Below are 17,385 nucleotides of genomic sequence, written 5' to 3' on the forward strand. Positions count from 1 at the left end.
GCAGGTTTCCTTAACCATCACTCAGTGTCTCAGAAGCTTCAGTACGTGGGGGATTTCCTTCGCTCACCCCGGCTTCACATGCTTCAGCTGAAGTCAGGTTAAACTTGTGTCGGGGGAGGCTCAGGGCACCCACGATCTGGCCACAGTGATTGCGACGGGCGATGCACACAGGAATATTTGCTATTCTGAGCTGGCTCTCTGGTGCAGCAACCCAGCAAAGCACGCTCTAGACTTCCATTTCTGTCTGTGATGGACAGAGCTCAGCACCAAAGCCCGCACGGCCCTGAGGACAAACCCAGCACCACAGAACACGTGACAGGGTCCATGAGGAAAATGATGTCCCAGAGGGTGGCAGGCCCAACCAGGACTGCTCGGGGCCTAGGCTGTAACCCACAACCTTTCGTCTGCATCGTCTTCATGCAAACCCAGGGGGAGGGGGGGTGTCATCAGTGGAACCTCACAGAAACTTACAACTTCCTCATTCGCAGGGCTACAAAAATCAGCCTGTCTCTATAATCGGGCAGAAATATTCACGGGAGCAACATGCAGGGAAAACATCTGAAACAGTGCAGTCAGAATTCTTCTGCGGCCCTTAAGTTTAAATTCTTTCTTTTCAATATTTGACTTACAGTGATTTTATTAATTTATTTTTTTTTTTGCAGCAAACTGGATTTCTTTTACAAAAGCCTGTCTGCACCAAATTAAACTGAAAAAAAGTCTTTTAATGCAGGTTTAACACCTATCAGTCTAGGCAGAAGCGAGGAAACACAGAAATGCACTAGGAATTTCCAAACCATTTTTCTAAATTTTATTTTTATGGTTTTTTTCTTTTTTCTTTTTTTTTCTTCGGTGGTGCCAGTGGGATCACATGATTTTTAAATGGTAATTACTGGCCTTATCTCTAACAAGCTGAGGTCATTAGCAGTCGGATTTTAATTTAACGAAGCAGGGTACACAATTTCTCAATCCGCTGTCACCGTGAACCTGTTCGAACAACACTTTAATTTTCTGCCCTGCACAAAACTCAGTACAAAAGGAGGAGGGAAAAAGGTCACTTTTTCAGGCTAAAAGTGGGCTCGTGCCGGAGGGGGGCGGTCACTGGCACTTTGCAATTTCCATTAAGAGCCCAGGGGACACTTCAGAATGCCTCAGAAGGCAGCTTATGAAAGATGAATCCCTCATTTTCATTCCTCCTCAAGATTCTAAGAGAAACATTTTTTTTCCCCCATCAGGTCGAGGGGAAGGATCTCATGGCCTGTTCCATTTGCTCCAAGTTCACCCAGAAAACCTGATGTAACCCCAAAAATGGGCCCGAAACTCAGGAATCCAAATTCAGTACTGGAACACATGGCTTTAGGAAAGGACTCGGATCCGAACCACGCTGTTCGATTTCAGACAGCTTCAGACTGCCAGAAAAGCGCCTGGGAGTGTCTGTGACCTCCCAAACGGGGACACAGACGTCCGTGTCAGCGTGGATGGGGTCCCTCAAAAATTCTGTAAGCTGTTCTTAGTGGTTTCAGCCCAAACCCCACACTTGGAAGAAGGCGGAGGAGAGTCAGAGGCGGAGGGGCAGAGAGGACGGAAGGGCTGGGGGGCCCCAAAGGAACAGCCTCGGGTCCCCCACGCAGCACACGCTGGAGGCTCGCTCCCGGCTGCCCATCCATGGCAGCCAGCTTTTGGCGCGAACACCGGCAGGAAGGGGAGTCAGATTTCCTCCAGCAGTGAGCCGGCTGCTGAAGAGACATAAATCATTGCACACTTGAATGGGAGAAAACGAAGCGGGCCCTTCACCACTAATGAGGGCCTGCTTGAAGCCATCCGTTACGCGGTGGCCCTGGGCCACCAGCCATCAGGAGGTGGCGCGTGGGACCACCCGAAAGCCGAGAGAGCGCAACTGGCGCGTGATGGGCTCTCCATCACCCTCAGACAGCCCCGCGGGGTGGGGGTGCCCGGCAGGTGCTGGGACCCAGGCCGCCACCCGCCGGGAAGACGGCAGGTGGCCCGTCCAGGCTGAGGCAGCAAAGAAACCAGCGACACTCACCGAGGAGCCTGTGCCTCCCAGGGACCCCAGGGTGGGGGGGCTGCCTCTCCCACCCAATCCTACCTTTGAGGGCTGGGGTCTGAGGACCCCGGGCTGCCCAGAGTCCCCTCGACTCCGCCACCTGGAAGGGACCCTCCGTCACCAGCGCCTGGCCTGCACTCCACTGGGGCGGAGAGGAAGGTGGACCGACTTGCCAAATATGCAAAAAAGGAGGGAAGAGTGTTTTTCTCTCAGGAAAACATGGGCAGGAAGGGAGCTTGAGTTTCCTGTCCTGACCAAATCGGGTTCAGAGATGATGCGGACGTCGGCGGCTCCGATGGGCTCGCGGGGGGCGGGAGAGGGAGCTTTCACTCAACAGGCAGCGTGAGCTCCCCCGCAGGCCAGCGGGAGGAGGGAAACAGGACCAGGCCTGGGGCAGGGATGACCAGTGGCCCCCAGGCCCGGGACTTGGAGTCCTCACCAAGTTTAGCTTGGCCATGGGAAGCACACAGGATGTGTACCTGTTCCCTGCAGTAACATTGGAGAAGGAAAAAAAAAAAAACCCAACTGAACAGGCCCCCCCACCAGACCCTTCTCGGCAGAGACCCGCAGTGACACACACCGCGCAGGGCCGGCCCTGCCCACGTCTCCACTTGGGATCCTTCTGCAAAGCCTCTTTGGTTTGCTGTTTTGCTTGTGACCCTGACCGCAGCCTTCCCCTCTTAACGTCTCAGAGCCTCTCAAACATGTTCTTTAGAACAGCACCCAGCATTTCAAAACCCTGGCAAACACAGGCTAGTAAAACAAACACCCTGAATGTGGAAGGGCGTGAACAGACATTGCCGGAGAGGCAGAAAGATAACGGGGGCAGGGGAGGGGACTCATTTATTCAACGGCCAGGAACGCCAGTCACCCAGGTCTACGCGAAGGAGCCAGCGTCAGCGTCTGGGCCACACCACGGTCCGAGCTGCTGCCCTGGCCTGGGATCCGGCCCCTGGGGGGCCCCACTCCCCGCTCCCTCCTCGGCTGGACTTGAAATGTGTTTGTCCAGATCCCACTTGGACGGGTGCCTGTTTTGAGCGAAAACGGAATGGTCCCCCCTCGTAAGCCTCAAAGGATGCATCGCTGATTGCTCCCCGGTAATGGAAGGACAGTCCACACGTCTGAGGGCCCTGCACACACCAGTGGCCCCACCGGGGACCGGGACTGACGTTAACCGTCTCGTGGCCAGAAGCAGGAGTCACAGCGCCCAAAAATTCGTATAGAAAGAGCAAGGAAATCACCCAAAAGGGTCTTCGCTCTCTCGCTCCCTGGGGCCTGGAGCACCTGACTCCCCATTCCAGCAAGGCCAGGAAACCATTACTTATTTCACAGCGAGACGACTTCATAATTACAAAGATTAGGGGAGAGGAAAGAAAACAAAAATGCCCCTCGGCGCGGCCACACTTGACGCATTCGGGGTTAACTGCCAGCGTCTGAGGCAGACACCCCTCAAAGGACTAACATCCTTGGACCAACGCTCACCGTTGCACAAGTCGGAAAACCCGCCTTGTCTTAGCAAACGGTGAAAAGAAAGAAATTCCAAAAGGGGGGGGTTTATGACTCAGGCCAGGTGCGTCTGATGCTGAAGGCCCGTGGCACCCGGCCCCCCCACGCATCTCTTCCCACGCCGGCTGTGCACACGCTCGCATAATGTCTTTATTTCCTGTGTCTATTAATACGCACCAGGCTGCACATAAGCGGCGTGTGTGTGGGGTGTGGCTTTCGCAGCGTGGCTCGTAGTAGACAATGTATATAAACCTCGCGTCCTCTCCGACCTCAAGAGCTTGACGCTCACACTGACCATACGCTATCAGGCCAACCAAACGGGGACACACACATCCAAGTCCCAGGGCGCGGTGGGGGGGTGGGGGGTGGAGGGGGGAGGTCCCCAAAGCAAAGGGCACCTCTCGGCAAACTCTGAGTCCCCAGGCGAGTGAGGAAGACACAGAGCTCCCCAGCTCGGCAGGCGGCAGGCCTCCTGGCCAGGAAGTTGGCTGTGATCTTAATTTTTTTTTACAAGAGAAATGGCTACAAGACTCTCTCCTCGGGGCAAACTTCTCAAAAGACGTAACACACACACACACACACTTTCATTTACGGACCTGAGGGCTCATCCCCCGAGACCCTGATGAAGGGCTGTTATTACTACAGTGCTTCTGAATTCCAGAGGATGCAGAGTTTTCCAAGAAGCAGCCCTTTAATTAAAAGAAGGATGAAGTGAAGACATAAGCCGGGTGGGGCGTCTCAAACTCCTCCCTTCAACTATCACCACGAAACAGAAGGGGCAGAAAACCTGACCATTCAGCTCTGTAATATGTTTGTGTCTTCAGCTCTGGTGGACTTTGAGACCGAGAAGCACTTTTTTTCCCCCACGTTAAAAAAGGAATAAATGTGTATGTCCATGGGAAGTTCTGATAGCAGATACATTATATCAAACCCAAATTGCATAGGATTTTAAAATGTGACACCACCGTTTATATCCACGGGGACAAATTATTTTATAACTCTCTCTGTATGTCCTAAGGTACAGGCAAGTATATTCCTCCTGGCCACAGATATTTGTGACTGTTTAAATTTTAGCCACGTAGCAAATAATCTGATTTGTCCCTGAAACGATTCTGGCACATTCACTGTAAGTAACACCAGAACTGTTACTTTAAAAATCCCGTATCAAAGGTGAATCCATCCAAACAACCTGATCAAATAAACATTTTCAAACAAAGAAATATATTCAAGGGCCTCAGAGTGTTTCCTGCAGGTTGTGGATTCCGATCAACCCATAACCAAAGTGAACCAATCCTTAATAGCCTTTAAATTTCCACCAAACTTGAAATATTATGCGTGATAAATATTTTCAACTTCCATAATTTTCTATTTTTTTTTTTTTTTTTTACTTTTAACAGAAGTTGATCTGACTGGTAAGGAGATATGCCTTCAATACTGGTTTGTGTCTCCAAGTTTAAACCGAGGCATCTCAAAGCTCCTCGGGGAGCAGGGTGGGAGCCTGTGAGTGTGTGAGAGAGGGAGACACACACACACACACACACACACACACACACACACACACACACACACACACGGCCTGGAAACGCACTCCGACGGCCGCTGCTGCCCAGACAGAATGGAAACTGCATTTGCAAGCGGTGTCTGCTCAGACCCTGGGAATGGTGACCCTTCTCTTTCGCCCTCATTGCGTCTCATCTGTGCCACACTCGGTGCCTCCAAGTTAGAAGGAAAAATACAATCACAGCTTCAGGAAGCTTCCTTAGGAATCAGCCAGGATCCCTGACAAATTTGTAGAAACACATTTCAGAGTCGCAAGGAACCCGGTGCCTTTTCACCGAGGGGTTTCCTAACCGCGAGGGCCAGACATGGCCCTCAGCAAAAGTACCACCAACTTTTCCACACCGGGATCATTCCTATTTTGCAAAAAGCGAGCTCAGACTCGATCAAGTTATTTTACAGCCGGAGCAAAAATGCCTCGCCTCAAAAATAAGACAAGAAAGCTCCAGCGGAATGACTTTATGTAAAGGCTGACTTCCGCGATCTCACTGCATAAGCCTGCATCAATTTAAATACGGCTGGGAGCCAGAAGGTCCTCCTCATGGTGGCAGCGGGGCGGCTCAGAAGTGTCCCCCTGCCGGCCTGGACCTTCACGCAGCTCGAAGTGGCCGAGGTTTTGGCGAAGGTCGCCGCTCTCCCCGTCCCCGGAAAGGAGAAGCTGACCAGGGCGAACCCAGGCGGCACCCACCTGCGCCTCCTTTCTTTCCCTCTGTCTCTCCTTCTCCGTCCATCAGCTGCCCCAAGTTTTCCTACTGAAATTCCATCGCAAAGCACTCACGTGGACTCGGGCGTCGCACTTCGGGGGGGTCCGCAGCGGGTCCTCAGAGCCGGGCTCCTCCGCCCCGCGGGCGCGCCCGATCGGCTGCCCCGCCGCGGCCAAGGGTCCCGCGCGGGTCTCGGCTGCGCCCCGCGGGGCCCCAGGGACCGTCACCGCAGTCGCCGCCCCGGGCGCGGGCCGCGCGGGCACTTGTCAGGGCGCCCGGCTCGCCGGGCCGCCGAGCTCTTCCCGGCTTTCTTTCACAATGACTTCCTGAAGTTGCTCACTCGCACGGTTCCCCATTTCTCCGCCGCGCTTCCCACCCCACCCCCCTCCCCGCCGCCGGCTCCGACCCGGCGCCCGCGCTCCCGGCCGGCCGCCCGTCCCGCGCGCACAGCGCCGCCCACGGGCCGCGCTCCGGGGCCCCCTGCGCGCCGCGCCCCCGCCGGCCCGCGCTCCCCACCTGCGGGGTGCGTCCGCCGCGCCGGCCGGGCTGCACCGGAGCGGGGATGGGAGAGCCCTCGGCGCGGGGCGCGGGGCGCGGGGATGGGAGACTCCCCCGGAGCGGGGCGCGGGGCGCGTGGATCGGAGAGGGACTCGGAGGGGGCGCGGGGCACCGAGCGACACATGGAGCCGGGCACGGAGCGGGGCGCGCCGCCGGCCCGCCCGCAACTCCGGGGCCGCGCGCACAAACTTTACCGCGTGGCCGGGTCGCACGCACCCCCGCCCCGGCGGGGCCCCCGGGGCGGCGGGGCGCGCGGGCCGTACCTGCTGGCCCTCCGCCCGCTGCCGCCCGCTCGCCCGCGCCCGGCTCCCCCCACCCCGCCCCGCGCCACCGCGCTTCCCCATGCCAGCGCCGCGTCGCGGTGGCCGGCGGTGGCCGGCGCTCCCGGGCTGGGGCCCCCGGCGGCGACGCCGGCCGCCGCGCCACGGGAACCGCGCTTAACCCTCGGACCACGCGCGCGGGGCGGGCGTGCTCCCGGGGTCCCGCCGCCCCGCGTCCCGGGCCATCCCTCTGGGCACCCGCCTGCTCGCCCCGGCGGGTGGGGGGGACTCGGGACCCCGAACAGCACTTTCCCCAACGTCTGGGGACGCCCGCTGCCCACCCGGCCCCCTTCCCTCGCCACGGGGCCACTTGGCTTCCAGGCTCCGGCTGCGACCCCAGGCGCTGAGTGCCCACCCGAGGGGGGTGGGCAAAGTTGATCCTCGGCAAGTCAGGGGAAGGTGCAGTTCATTTTCCCAGACAACCAATGGAATACCTCTCGCGTCTTCCCTCCCACCTGCTCGAGGCAGAAGTTAGGATCGCGCCTTCCATCTTGGCCTGTGTGCACACGCGAGTGCGAAAGGGCGGCAGCGGGGCAGCTGGTGCGGCGGGCAGACCTGCAGCCCGGTCCCCGGCGGGCTCGGTGCACCTCGGGCCTCCCCCTCCCCACTCCCCGGAGCCGCGTGGAAGCGGCGCCGTGTGTCGGTTCAAACAGGAATGCCGGCTCTGACGGCGCACCTCTTCGCCCTCCGCGAGGAATCCAGCATTCTGACTAGGCGGGCCCCACCCGAGCAGGAGTCAGGCAAGGGTGTTCAATCTGAGCAGAAGAGGGGAGAGCCACGAATTCTGCAAATGCACCCCGCGCCCTCGCGAGCTCTGGGGGAGGGACTGGGCTGCGGGAGTCGAGGCCCCTGCCCTGCAAGACTTGCAGGGCGCATCTGGCAGGGACAGACAAGTGCCCGGAGCATCGCTGTGGGCAGCACACCTGCACCCAGGGTCGTTCCCGGGAAGAGGGACACAGGGCGCCGTGGGCCTTGAAGGGGAGTGCGTGCGGGACTTCCAAGTGCCCTGGTCTGCCTACTAGCCAAGGGCCCGGCAGCTGAGTGTCGCCGCCAAAGGCGGTGGCCTGTGTGAAGAGGCTGCAGGTGGCAGGGCCGGGCACCCTGGTGACCTCCAAGCCCCTGCCGTCCCGGCCCCAGGAGAAGGCTCTTCTCCCCTCCATGAGCTTCAAACAGCGTCACATTCTCCCTGGACCACTTAAGCAATAGGATTCCTCAGTTGGTCCCTGAAATTCCGCTGTGTTGCGCCCCAGCCAGCTAACTCCCTGCTTACGGCCAGAGGAGGCGGGACTAGTAAAAGGTTCTCTGACTTAATTCCTAGACCTTCCCTTACCTCTGTGGCCTTGGGCAAGTTCCTGAACCTCCCCGACCCTCGTCTTCTTTATCTGCAAAAGAATTCAATGCTACTCCATCTTTAAGGGTCCTTGCCAAGATTAAATTAGGCAAGAAACATGAGGTGCAAGGCCCGAAGGGACGCTGATGGTGCAGTGGAGGGGTTGTGACACACGCCTCCAGTTCTTGGATGAGGGCAGTTCCCTTAGCCACCCCCCCCATCCCGCCCCAGGCTTCTCTCTAAACAGGTGCCGTGGTCCCCAGCAGTGGGGGTCAAGGACTCAGACGTGGACTTCTGGCCAAGGCAGATCTACCTAAGACAGAAGAGCAGGGGGCTAGGAGCCCAGATGGTTTGGGCTGTGTGATCTTGACCGACGACCTTAACCTCTCTGAGCCTCTGTCTCCCCGTCTATAAATATAATTATTAACCGGGGGGTCTTATCAAGACAGGGAGCAAACAGAGAAAAATCAGTTTCCAGACAGGTGGAACAGAAGGAACGAGACAGCAATAAAAACCCACTGGAGGAGAAAACGTATCAGTGGAAATTGAAACCGGGTGCTCCTTTTAAAAATTATAATTCTAAAGTTGTTTTCTTTCTTCGGCAATATACGTATCTAGCTGTTTTCAGAAGGTTAGAATGTTTAATAACAGCTTGGTTTATTCAGCCAATGACTGCTACATTACCACTTTTTTTTTCTTTTCTAGGTAATCTTTTCAGAAGAATAAAGAATGCCTATAAAATTAATCAAAGGCTATTTATTCAGAGCTTACTGTTATAATCAGGGAGGCAGCTCCTGGCACTTCTGTTCTGGCAGAGATGACAGGGGATTTTAAAATCTTTTTTTTTTTTTTTTTTGTATGTGGAGGTACCAGGGATCGGACCCAGGATGTCGTGCATGCTAAGCACGCGCTCTACCACTGAGCTATACCGTCCCCTCGGCAAAGGGTTTTAAAGGAGTGTGGGTTTTATGGGGTTAAAGGGCGAGTGAGGTGAAAAGATACAGTGAATAGTTTTGTTTCTTCCTAGCTGTGTGAGTCTTGGCAGCTTACTTGACCTCTCTGAGTTTGTCATGTGTATACCGACAAAGAACATACCTATTTTCCAGTGGTGTCGCTGGAATTCACTGGAGTTAAATGAGATAATGTACACAGGAAGCTATTATCACGATGACATTTTTCCTTCAATTAATAAAATGTTAAACAGCAAAGCAATGAGCATCTCTTTTTTTTTTTTTCCCCAGCAATTGGGAAAGAGCAAGTGTATTTAAATAACAGGAAAAGTGGGGGGTTTTTGTGGGTAATAAACAAAATTCTATTCACCTTCCTGCTGTGTGAACTTGATACGCAATGCTTGTGGTTTCGCCTGAAAAGGACCGTCGACTTGAGAAGAAAGACCGAGGGCCTGGATGCAACTTCCACGAGAAGGACTCTGGCACTTGAGTTTCTTTTTCCTGGTTTTCACGATCTCCAGCTTCTGCTGCTTCTGCTTTTGCAAGCCCACAGGTTTCCAGCCTGGGGCGAGGGCCTCGACCTTCTTTCTCGGAGTTCCCCCCCTTGGGCTCGGCTCAAACCACTGGCTCCCACCTGCTCCTGGGCACAGAAGGGACAGGACACGGGGGCGGGTCCAGCTGGTGGTGCCTGGGCGGGAAACGCCTGGGGTCCCAGAAGGAGACCCCTCAGGGTGCGCCATGTCCTCTCTGGAGGTTCCGGAGAAACCCAGCAGGGCCACTGGTCACTCACAGCTCTGGTGCTAGGTTTTGTGATGCAGTTGACAACCAAATCACTCCCGCTTCATCGTAACACTTTCACTGTCTTCCCTTCGGTGTTTGTGAGAAGAATACACATAGATTCTCAAAAATAGTGGCCTTTTTTTTTTTTTAAATCAGTATCGTTTGGTTAGAAGAAATTGAAAAACCGAATCAGATAGCGTGATCTGAAGAAGATCGAGGTACCCGAAAAGCTTTTGGGTGAAACGGTTTGGAAAATGTTCTGTGTGAGTGAAAGAAAAGTAGACGCTGGTCTGACCTGAACAGGCAAACATCGAGAAAAACAGAGAGGTGGGCGTCATGCCCCAGTTGGCACCGTGGTTTAGGAACGGGGCTGGAACGCTATTTCTGGAGGTGTCACACCTCCTGGTGGCGTGCATTTTCTCATTATTCAGTGACCAGGTGTTGACAGAGCGCCTGCCCCTGCAGGTGGCATTTGAGTGACAGGCGGTCCCCAGAAAGCATAAGATGTGACCTTAGCCCTTAAGGGTCTCCCGTTCTCAATCCAGTGACATGGCCACAAATGCACTGTGATGAGAAACGTGGTAAATTCAGGCACAGAGGGTGACGCCACTCAGTGGACAAAGCCTTCTGCACACGCGGAGGGAGGCAGAGGCCATAAGGAAACTGTCTTCTCTACCTGCGGGAGCTTTAAAAGAGCTTTCGCCAAAGACAGAATTGGCCAAAGACGAAGGGTCGTATTCGAATCACATCCCTGTTGAGCCCAGCTCTGTGGAGGACATCTCCAGACATCAATCCCCGTCTCACGGTGCCTCCAAGGGCACTAAGTTCAGAGACGGCGGCTTGCCTGGGGCTGGAGGCGAAGGGACAGGTACTGGAGCCAGGCTGTTTGTGTTTGAGATCTCCGTGCCTCCACTGCCTCACCTGTAGAATGGGGCTATTAAGGCTTCCCTCAGGAATGTTCCCCGTCTGAATGAGTTGGGGCATGGTAGGCGCCCTTGGATGGATGCTCACTCTTTTGAAGTATCCAGTTTCTAAGTGGTTGGTCTGGGCTGCAAACCTTGGATCCCTCCGTTCAGCCAAGCCCGCTGCCCCACGCCCTATTTTCCCAGCAGAGGACTGAGCTCCCCGCAAGGACTCATTAATGACCTTCGAGACGTCCTTCCCCCCTTGGTGGAAACCGTTTCTCTCCAGTTCCCTTTCAATTTTTAAAATCTCCCCTAAAGGCCAAATCGCCCGCCTTGGCAGCACCAGTCTTGGCCAAGGGATCAGATCAATGTGTCGAGGAAGGATGAGGTTTGACAGTGGGCTTTGCAGTCTGCAAAGCACGGAGAAATTGAGTCTGATTATCTGTGCATTGTGAGAGCAACTTTCCTCTTTTCAGTGTGGATAGATCGTGAATCTTTTCTATCCAGGCTTTAGAGGAAGTGGGGGTTGGAAACCTGAAGGCCTTGCTGTGTCTCCCAGCCCCGTATGGGGCCACTGTAGGAACTCAGTTAAGTCACTGCTCCTCTCTGAGCGTCACGGTCCCATCTGCGTCTGCAGCGGAGAAATTCAGTCCTGCTTCGTGGAGTTGGCTTAAAGCTTGAGTGACAGGGTGGGTATAAACCGTCCGTCCTGGTGCCTGGTTATCCGCGTTCGTTCCCTCTCCTTCCTTCCCCCTGACTGGAGGGGTCCTTGAAGATCCTTGGAAGGTGACATCCATCAGAAAGCAGCTGAGGAAGTCAGCGGGCTGCCGGAAAGGTCTTTGGAACTAAGTTGCAACTTCACCGAGTTACAAATAGATTGTCTCTGTATCTGAGCAGAGCTGGGAAGAATTCATTCAAAGCAGTTAGTACAGAGCTTGGCTGGTTCCAGGACCAGCCAGTCAGCAGTTATCCAGGGCTGTAAAGTTTATCAAAAAACGTCCATAAACGTTTCCTTTGGACCTGTTGGTACCGGTGGCAGCACCGTGTTCAGGGGGCCCCCTTTGCCGGGGCCTTCCCTGCTCCTGCTCAGTTCCTGAGATGCTGGACGGAGGTTTCAATGTTACGTCTCTCCTGCCCTGTGCAGTTCAGACCTCCCTCTGAAGTCACGATTCACGTATCTCACCCGGAGGTTCAATGAGCATCTCGTGTTTACCGTGTCCCCAGCTGAATTCCTGATCTCTCCCCTCCAGCCTGCTCCACTGCAGCCTTCTTTGCCTCATCCAACAGCAGCTGGAAGTCGCCGAGGTCAAAAAAGCTGGAAGGCACCGTCTATGCCTCCTTGCCCGACTGTTCGATCCACCAGGACCTCCCTCTGGCTCTGCCTCCGACAGGTGTCCAGAATCCACGTCCTCTCATCTCCATGGCAACCACACTGGTCCCAACTACCATCACCTGTTGTCTGCTTTTCTCTTCCGTGAGCGTCAGGACCGGCTCAGCACGTTTACTGCTCCCTGGGTACCTGTCCACCTGTCCACCTGCCCCCTGCTGGCTTCACATCTTTGCTCAGATGTCACCTTGGCTCAGACACTGTCACGACCACCCTCTGTAAGGTACAACGGCCCTCCCTGAGTCCCATCCAAGCGTCTCCTATGCTCCTTTCTTTATGTTTTTTTTCCCCATAGCCCCGTTTATCATCAATGTGCTGCCCCATTAATATTTATTTTGTCTCCCCTCTAGGAAGACGGAGGTGCATTCCCTAGTTTTGTTTCTCAGCGCCTGGAACAGCGGCCAGAACACCGAACGTGAATTCCCATTTCTCGGTAACTGCTTTCGAAGGGTTTGACTTTTCCAACTCACGAAAACCGGTTTTGTCTTTAGGGACTGCTTTTTCCTGGCCCGAGCGCAGCAAGAGCCGGTTTCTCTTTGCCCCTCCGTCCGCCCGGAGCGCCAAACGCACACACATGGCGGGGTGTCACCGTCCCCAGTTCCCAGTTCAGCCCCGAGAGCTCCACGTTCCTTTACTTCTTGGGTCTACAGAGAATCTGACAATTTGGTTCATGCCGTCGTCCTAAGCACACATCATTCTGTTCATTTTCAAGCTGTTTTCCAAAAGAGAGGCACAGGATAATTTGAAAACACGACCCTTGAGGTTTATAATGAACTGGTTCTAAGCCTGTCCTGGGTGTCCGGGACTGTAATCCTTTTAACTCCTGCGGGATAAGAACACAGATACTAATTTACAAAGTTGGCGATTTAGAAATTACTTAAAGATACAGTGTCTTTGGTGGCTCCTCGCCGTCCAACGCCTGTGCATCCTTTTGGGATTTCCTCATAATATTCTGGTTACTTGCCCATGTTTCTCTAATGAAGAAAAGAAACTCATTTTCTGTGATATGCATCTCAGACCCTGGCAACTTTATTTCCACTTCAGAGCTCAAATACACAATTTCCTTCAGCTTAAACAGCCTCTTGCAATTAAGCTGGAGGGTTGACTTCTCATAATATCCCTTTATTTTCTCCGATTAGACCTCATGAACATTCTCCGCCAGGCAGTGTGTTTGCAGTTGGTTGCAGCAGATGAGCCTGAATTTGGGGAGACGGAATAATGTGGTGTGGATTTGCTGTCAGCAAGGGGCTCCTGTTGGAAAGAATATGCAGACTCGAGAGCCCATCCCTTGGTACCAGTTGAGATGAAGGATTTGCATGTTTGTAGGACAGTTGATGACCACTGGGGACACATCGGAAGAGGACAACTCAACTGAGTGACCTGTGTGTAAATCCAAGGGGTCTGGCTCTGTTGGCAAAGCTGCAGAGTGTGGATGCACATTTATGGATCGTCCCATCAACACTAGACCCACAGACACTGCATGTTGGTTTAATTACTTTGTTATGAGATTCTTGGTGATGCAAAAGTCAGGGCCGTCTCACTCGTGCTCCCGCAGCCTGTGAGCGGCCCTGTGTTCGCGTCCAAGGGCAGCTTTTGGCGCTGTGGATTCCAACGCCATTAAGCCTGCGAGACACGGACGCTGCCCCCCAGTGATTGATGCCTGGACCCGGACTGCCTGACGGAGCAGAGTTCCCAGAGCAAGTCCAAGTTCAGCGGTCGATAGTCATACACTTAGCAATCGCCTCTCCACGGCAACAGCGCTTCGGGGCTCACCACCAAGGCACGCTGGACCCGTCTCTCCCAGCACAGATTTCTCGTCGGTTCCCGGACCTCCCGTCGGCTTCGGTGAGGATGCCAGCCCAGCCGCGTGGGCAAGACTCGGTGATTTATATTTGCGTGACTTCTGGGCTCGCCAGCAAAAAGCTCTCACCTGTCTCCTCCCCGGGAAGTTGGACCACAGCACCACTCTCACTTTGTGGAAGAGGACAGTGCAGTGAAGGAGCCTCCCAAAGTGAGGAGACTGGGGAGGAGGGGGGAGAACAACAACCAAAAAAAATCAAAAAGGCTCCTTCTGGATGGTCCCCAAGTACCATTTGACACCTGACCTTCCAAGGGGAGGTGAGCAGCGTTTTGAGCACTTGGAAGAAGTGGGGCTTTCCGGAGACACTCACACCGAGTGGAACCCACTCCTGCCCTTGTGATGGTTCTAGTTTGTGCTCTGAGTCTTTTATGTTTAATTGATTGAGGCAGAAGAGCCAATGGGACCTAATCCTCGCCCTGCCTCTCCTTGGTGGAGTTAGATGGAGACGTGCCCATGGCCACTGCCCACCGAGCCGCCAAGACTCGGGCGCCATAGCCTTGCGGGGACGATGGGTGGTGCGTTTGGAAGAGAAGCCTGCACGCCTGACTTCTTTGCTTCCTCCAGGATAGGTTTGCAGTCGGATGATTTCCTGCATATAATAAATTTAGGAGCCTCCCACAGTGCAATTGACAGGCAAGGTGGAAACTGTCAGCCCCCCCTCCCTGCCGTGATGGAAAACTTCTCAAGGTTTTCCCAGCAGTGCATTAGGAGGCTCTGTAAGAAGCCACTGTTGTGCGCGTTCTGAGACTTCACGTCTTCCATTAACCAGTTCTGAGACAGAGGACCAGTGTCTTCAGGTCCCATGCTGTTGCAGTACTTCACAAAGATTTTAACCCAGTTGCTAAATTGCTTGCATTTGTTAACCGTACAAAGGGGCCCCCTCCCCGCTGATGGAGCAAAAGTAGATGTTTGATGAAGCAGATAGCGCTCCCATCGGGCTGCGCTAAGGGGGTAGGTTTGAAACTGAGCACTCAGTTCATGCCTTTCACGAGGGGAGGGGAGAGGGCATTTAGCAAGGTTAACGATGACAGAAGGAGGAATTGACGCCCCGAAAAAGAAAGACTCGTTCCAGCGTTTCGTGACAGTTCACAGACAGATGTCGTGGGCTAAGTGAGTCTCGTAGACGCGGCGGTAATGCACGCCGTATATGCATATGGATTAGGGGAAGCAGGCTGTCAAGCCGCGGAGTGTGCGGCCGTCAAAGGCGAGACACCGCTGCAGAAAACCCGGGGAACCCACTTGCTGTTTATTTCTGCTCTTAAAGACCCAGCCCTGTTGTCTCTTCACAGACAAAGGACCAAGTGCTTAAAGAGCTTCAGGCAGGTCGAGGGGAGGGTGGAATCGGAGCTTTGGGTTGGACCCGCCTGAGGACACCGGGGACGGTAACCTCGTCTCCTGTGACGTCCGCTTTGTGTCTTTTCGCAGAGGCACGCCATCGTCTTCTGTGTTCGTAGACTTCGGCTCACCCCGTAGGCCCGTACCTAATCCCATCTTCCTGATGGCCGAGACGAGGGGTTGCAGAATTGTAAGGGCTGAGCAACTCCTTGGAATCAGTTTGACAATGGCGGTCAACCCCCCGCCCCCCGAGGTGACGTTAGGCTCTGTCCCAGGATGAGGTGCCTTAGAGGGGCATCGCCGGCCTTCCGAGCATCGGTGGAGGTCGGGTGGAGGGTGAAGGTGATGAGCCAGGGACCTTCAAATCAGGTTGGGTTTGGAGGACGGAGAGCGTCACTCAGAAGAGCCAGGAGACCTGGTTTGGGTCACGCTTCCCTCTCCAACCTTGGGCGGTCATTCAGTTGACCTTCTGAAGCTTCGTCTTCTTCCGTCGTTAAGACTGGGGTGGCTGGCGAGAGGCTCACTGTGATCTTGCCGAACTGACACTCCATGGCCTGACTTTGGCTTTGGCAGTGTGTCTCCACGGACTTGCGTGCAACTGAGAACAGCCTTGCTGTTGGCCCGTTATCTCTAGGTCTACCCTACTGTGTCTTTCAGGGCCCGGCCATCCCAGAAGACCCCAGGCATTGAGCGCTAACTCTGCAAAAAGCACTCAGAACCCAGGACACCCCTTAAACAGGTGCAAACACGACCACGACCTCCATCTCCTACCAACATGTTAATGACCCTGGATGGTCTGACTTCAGGACAGCGTGAGTGGGAGTGAGGAAGTGAAGGGCTCTAACCTGAAGCAGACATAAAACAGGTGTGCCCTGGAGTTAAGGAGCCACCTGCCTTTGGTCCAGGCCGTGCCCTCACGGAGAAGTTTTATGTTTCTCGCCTGCAGCAGGATTTTCCTGGGAAAGTCCTTCTTAGTAAGAGAAGGCAGAAATGGACGACCAGCCGGCTTAGGAAAGGCTGCTTGTTGCATAAGCAAAGGAAGAATTAAGGAAGATGAGTTAGTAAGGATACCGATCTGGGGGAAATTCTGAACAGGCAGCTGGTGACTAGCAAATGCTTTGGGGAAAACCCATGACTTCCCCAGATGCCTTTGCAAATGCCTACAACATGGAAAATGTAGCAGGGAGACCTTGAGAATTCAGCACACACCATCGCTTGAATTGGCAAAGCTGAGCGGAAACTGAAGGGGGGCAGTAAAAAGGCGACTTGCACCTGCCTTTAGGTTCAAAGGTCTACAGCCCTCTGATGCTCAGAAGAGAGAGTGGGATGACTGTGTAGGGACCATCCGAGTGAAGCAAGAATCCTTTGTAGGAGAGGAGAATCTGATAAGGATGCTAGAAATGTGTGTGAGAAGCGATGCAAAGTGCATGGAGGAAATTGTCTCTGCTTAGATAGGAAAAAAAATTAGGCATGGCCTCAGGGAACTGACCCGGGGATGGTGTTTTGACATGGGTCTGTGTCATTCAAGAGGGTTTCACGTAGTAAGTGAAATTTTCTTAGAATGAAAGGCGGTTAGGCAGGGCGAACGGCACGTGGCTACGTGGCAAAATGTTCTTGTAAATTCGAGATGTGTACTGATGTGTGGTTGGATGAAATGAGCTGTGCTTTCAAATACTCCAGCAGAACAACACCAACAATAATCATAAATTAAAAAAAAAAAAAGCAGTTGAGAGATGAAGCCAGGTTGGTAATATCTTTGATCATTGTTAATGGAGGGGTGATGGCTCTATGGGGGTTCATTATATTTTTGTATCTATTTGAAAATTTCTGTGATACTGTTTCATAAGAAAGAAAGAAAAAGAAGCCAAGGGGACCACCATTTAAGTACAAGCGATATTTTGAGATAGTATTTGCCATGAATAATGAACGAAGGGTTACGTCTGCTCATATACAAAGAGCTCTTGCAAATTAATAAGAAAAGAAGAAGAAATAACTCAGTAAACAAAGGGCAGGGAACTTAATTATACAACTTACCAAGGAAATTCAAAAGGCCACTGAATGCAGGGAAAAGATTCAGCTTTAGCAGAGGTTAAAAACTGAAAATTAAAATAAATTGTGGGATCCAGCTCT

General features: G+C 53.8%; 1 protein-coding gene across 7 annotated transcripts in view; it reads right to left on the reverse strand.

Annotated features, from left to right (window-relative positions):
- Positions 1 to 6,197, reverse strand: part of IKZF1 (IKAROS family zinc finger 1) — an 86,466-nt gene extending 80,269 nt beyond the window's left edge. For 5 of the 7 annotated variants that reach the window (XM_032476292.1, XM_032476291.1, XM_032476290.1 and 2 more), the window contains exon 1: positions 5,814 to 6,197. In XM_032476292.1, coding sequence (XP_032332183.1) covers positions 5,814 to 5,856 — 43 coding nt within the window. In that variant the 5' untranslated portion in view covers positions 5,857 to 6,197. The other 2 variants (XM_032476289.1, XM_014554091.2) reach the window with 2 other exon arrangements.
- Positions 6,198 to 17,385: the final 11,188 nt, after the last annotated feature.

The sequence above is a fragment of the Camelus ferus genome, unplaced genomic scaffold, assembly GCF_009834535.1.
Source record: "Camelus ferus isolate YT-003-E unplaced genomic scaffold, BCGSAC_Cfer_1.0 contig313, whole genome shotgun sequence".
NCBI lineage: Eukaryota > Metazoa > Chordata > Mammalia > Artiodactyla > Camelidae > Camelus > Camelus ferus.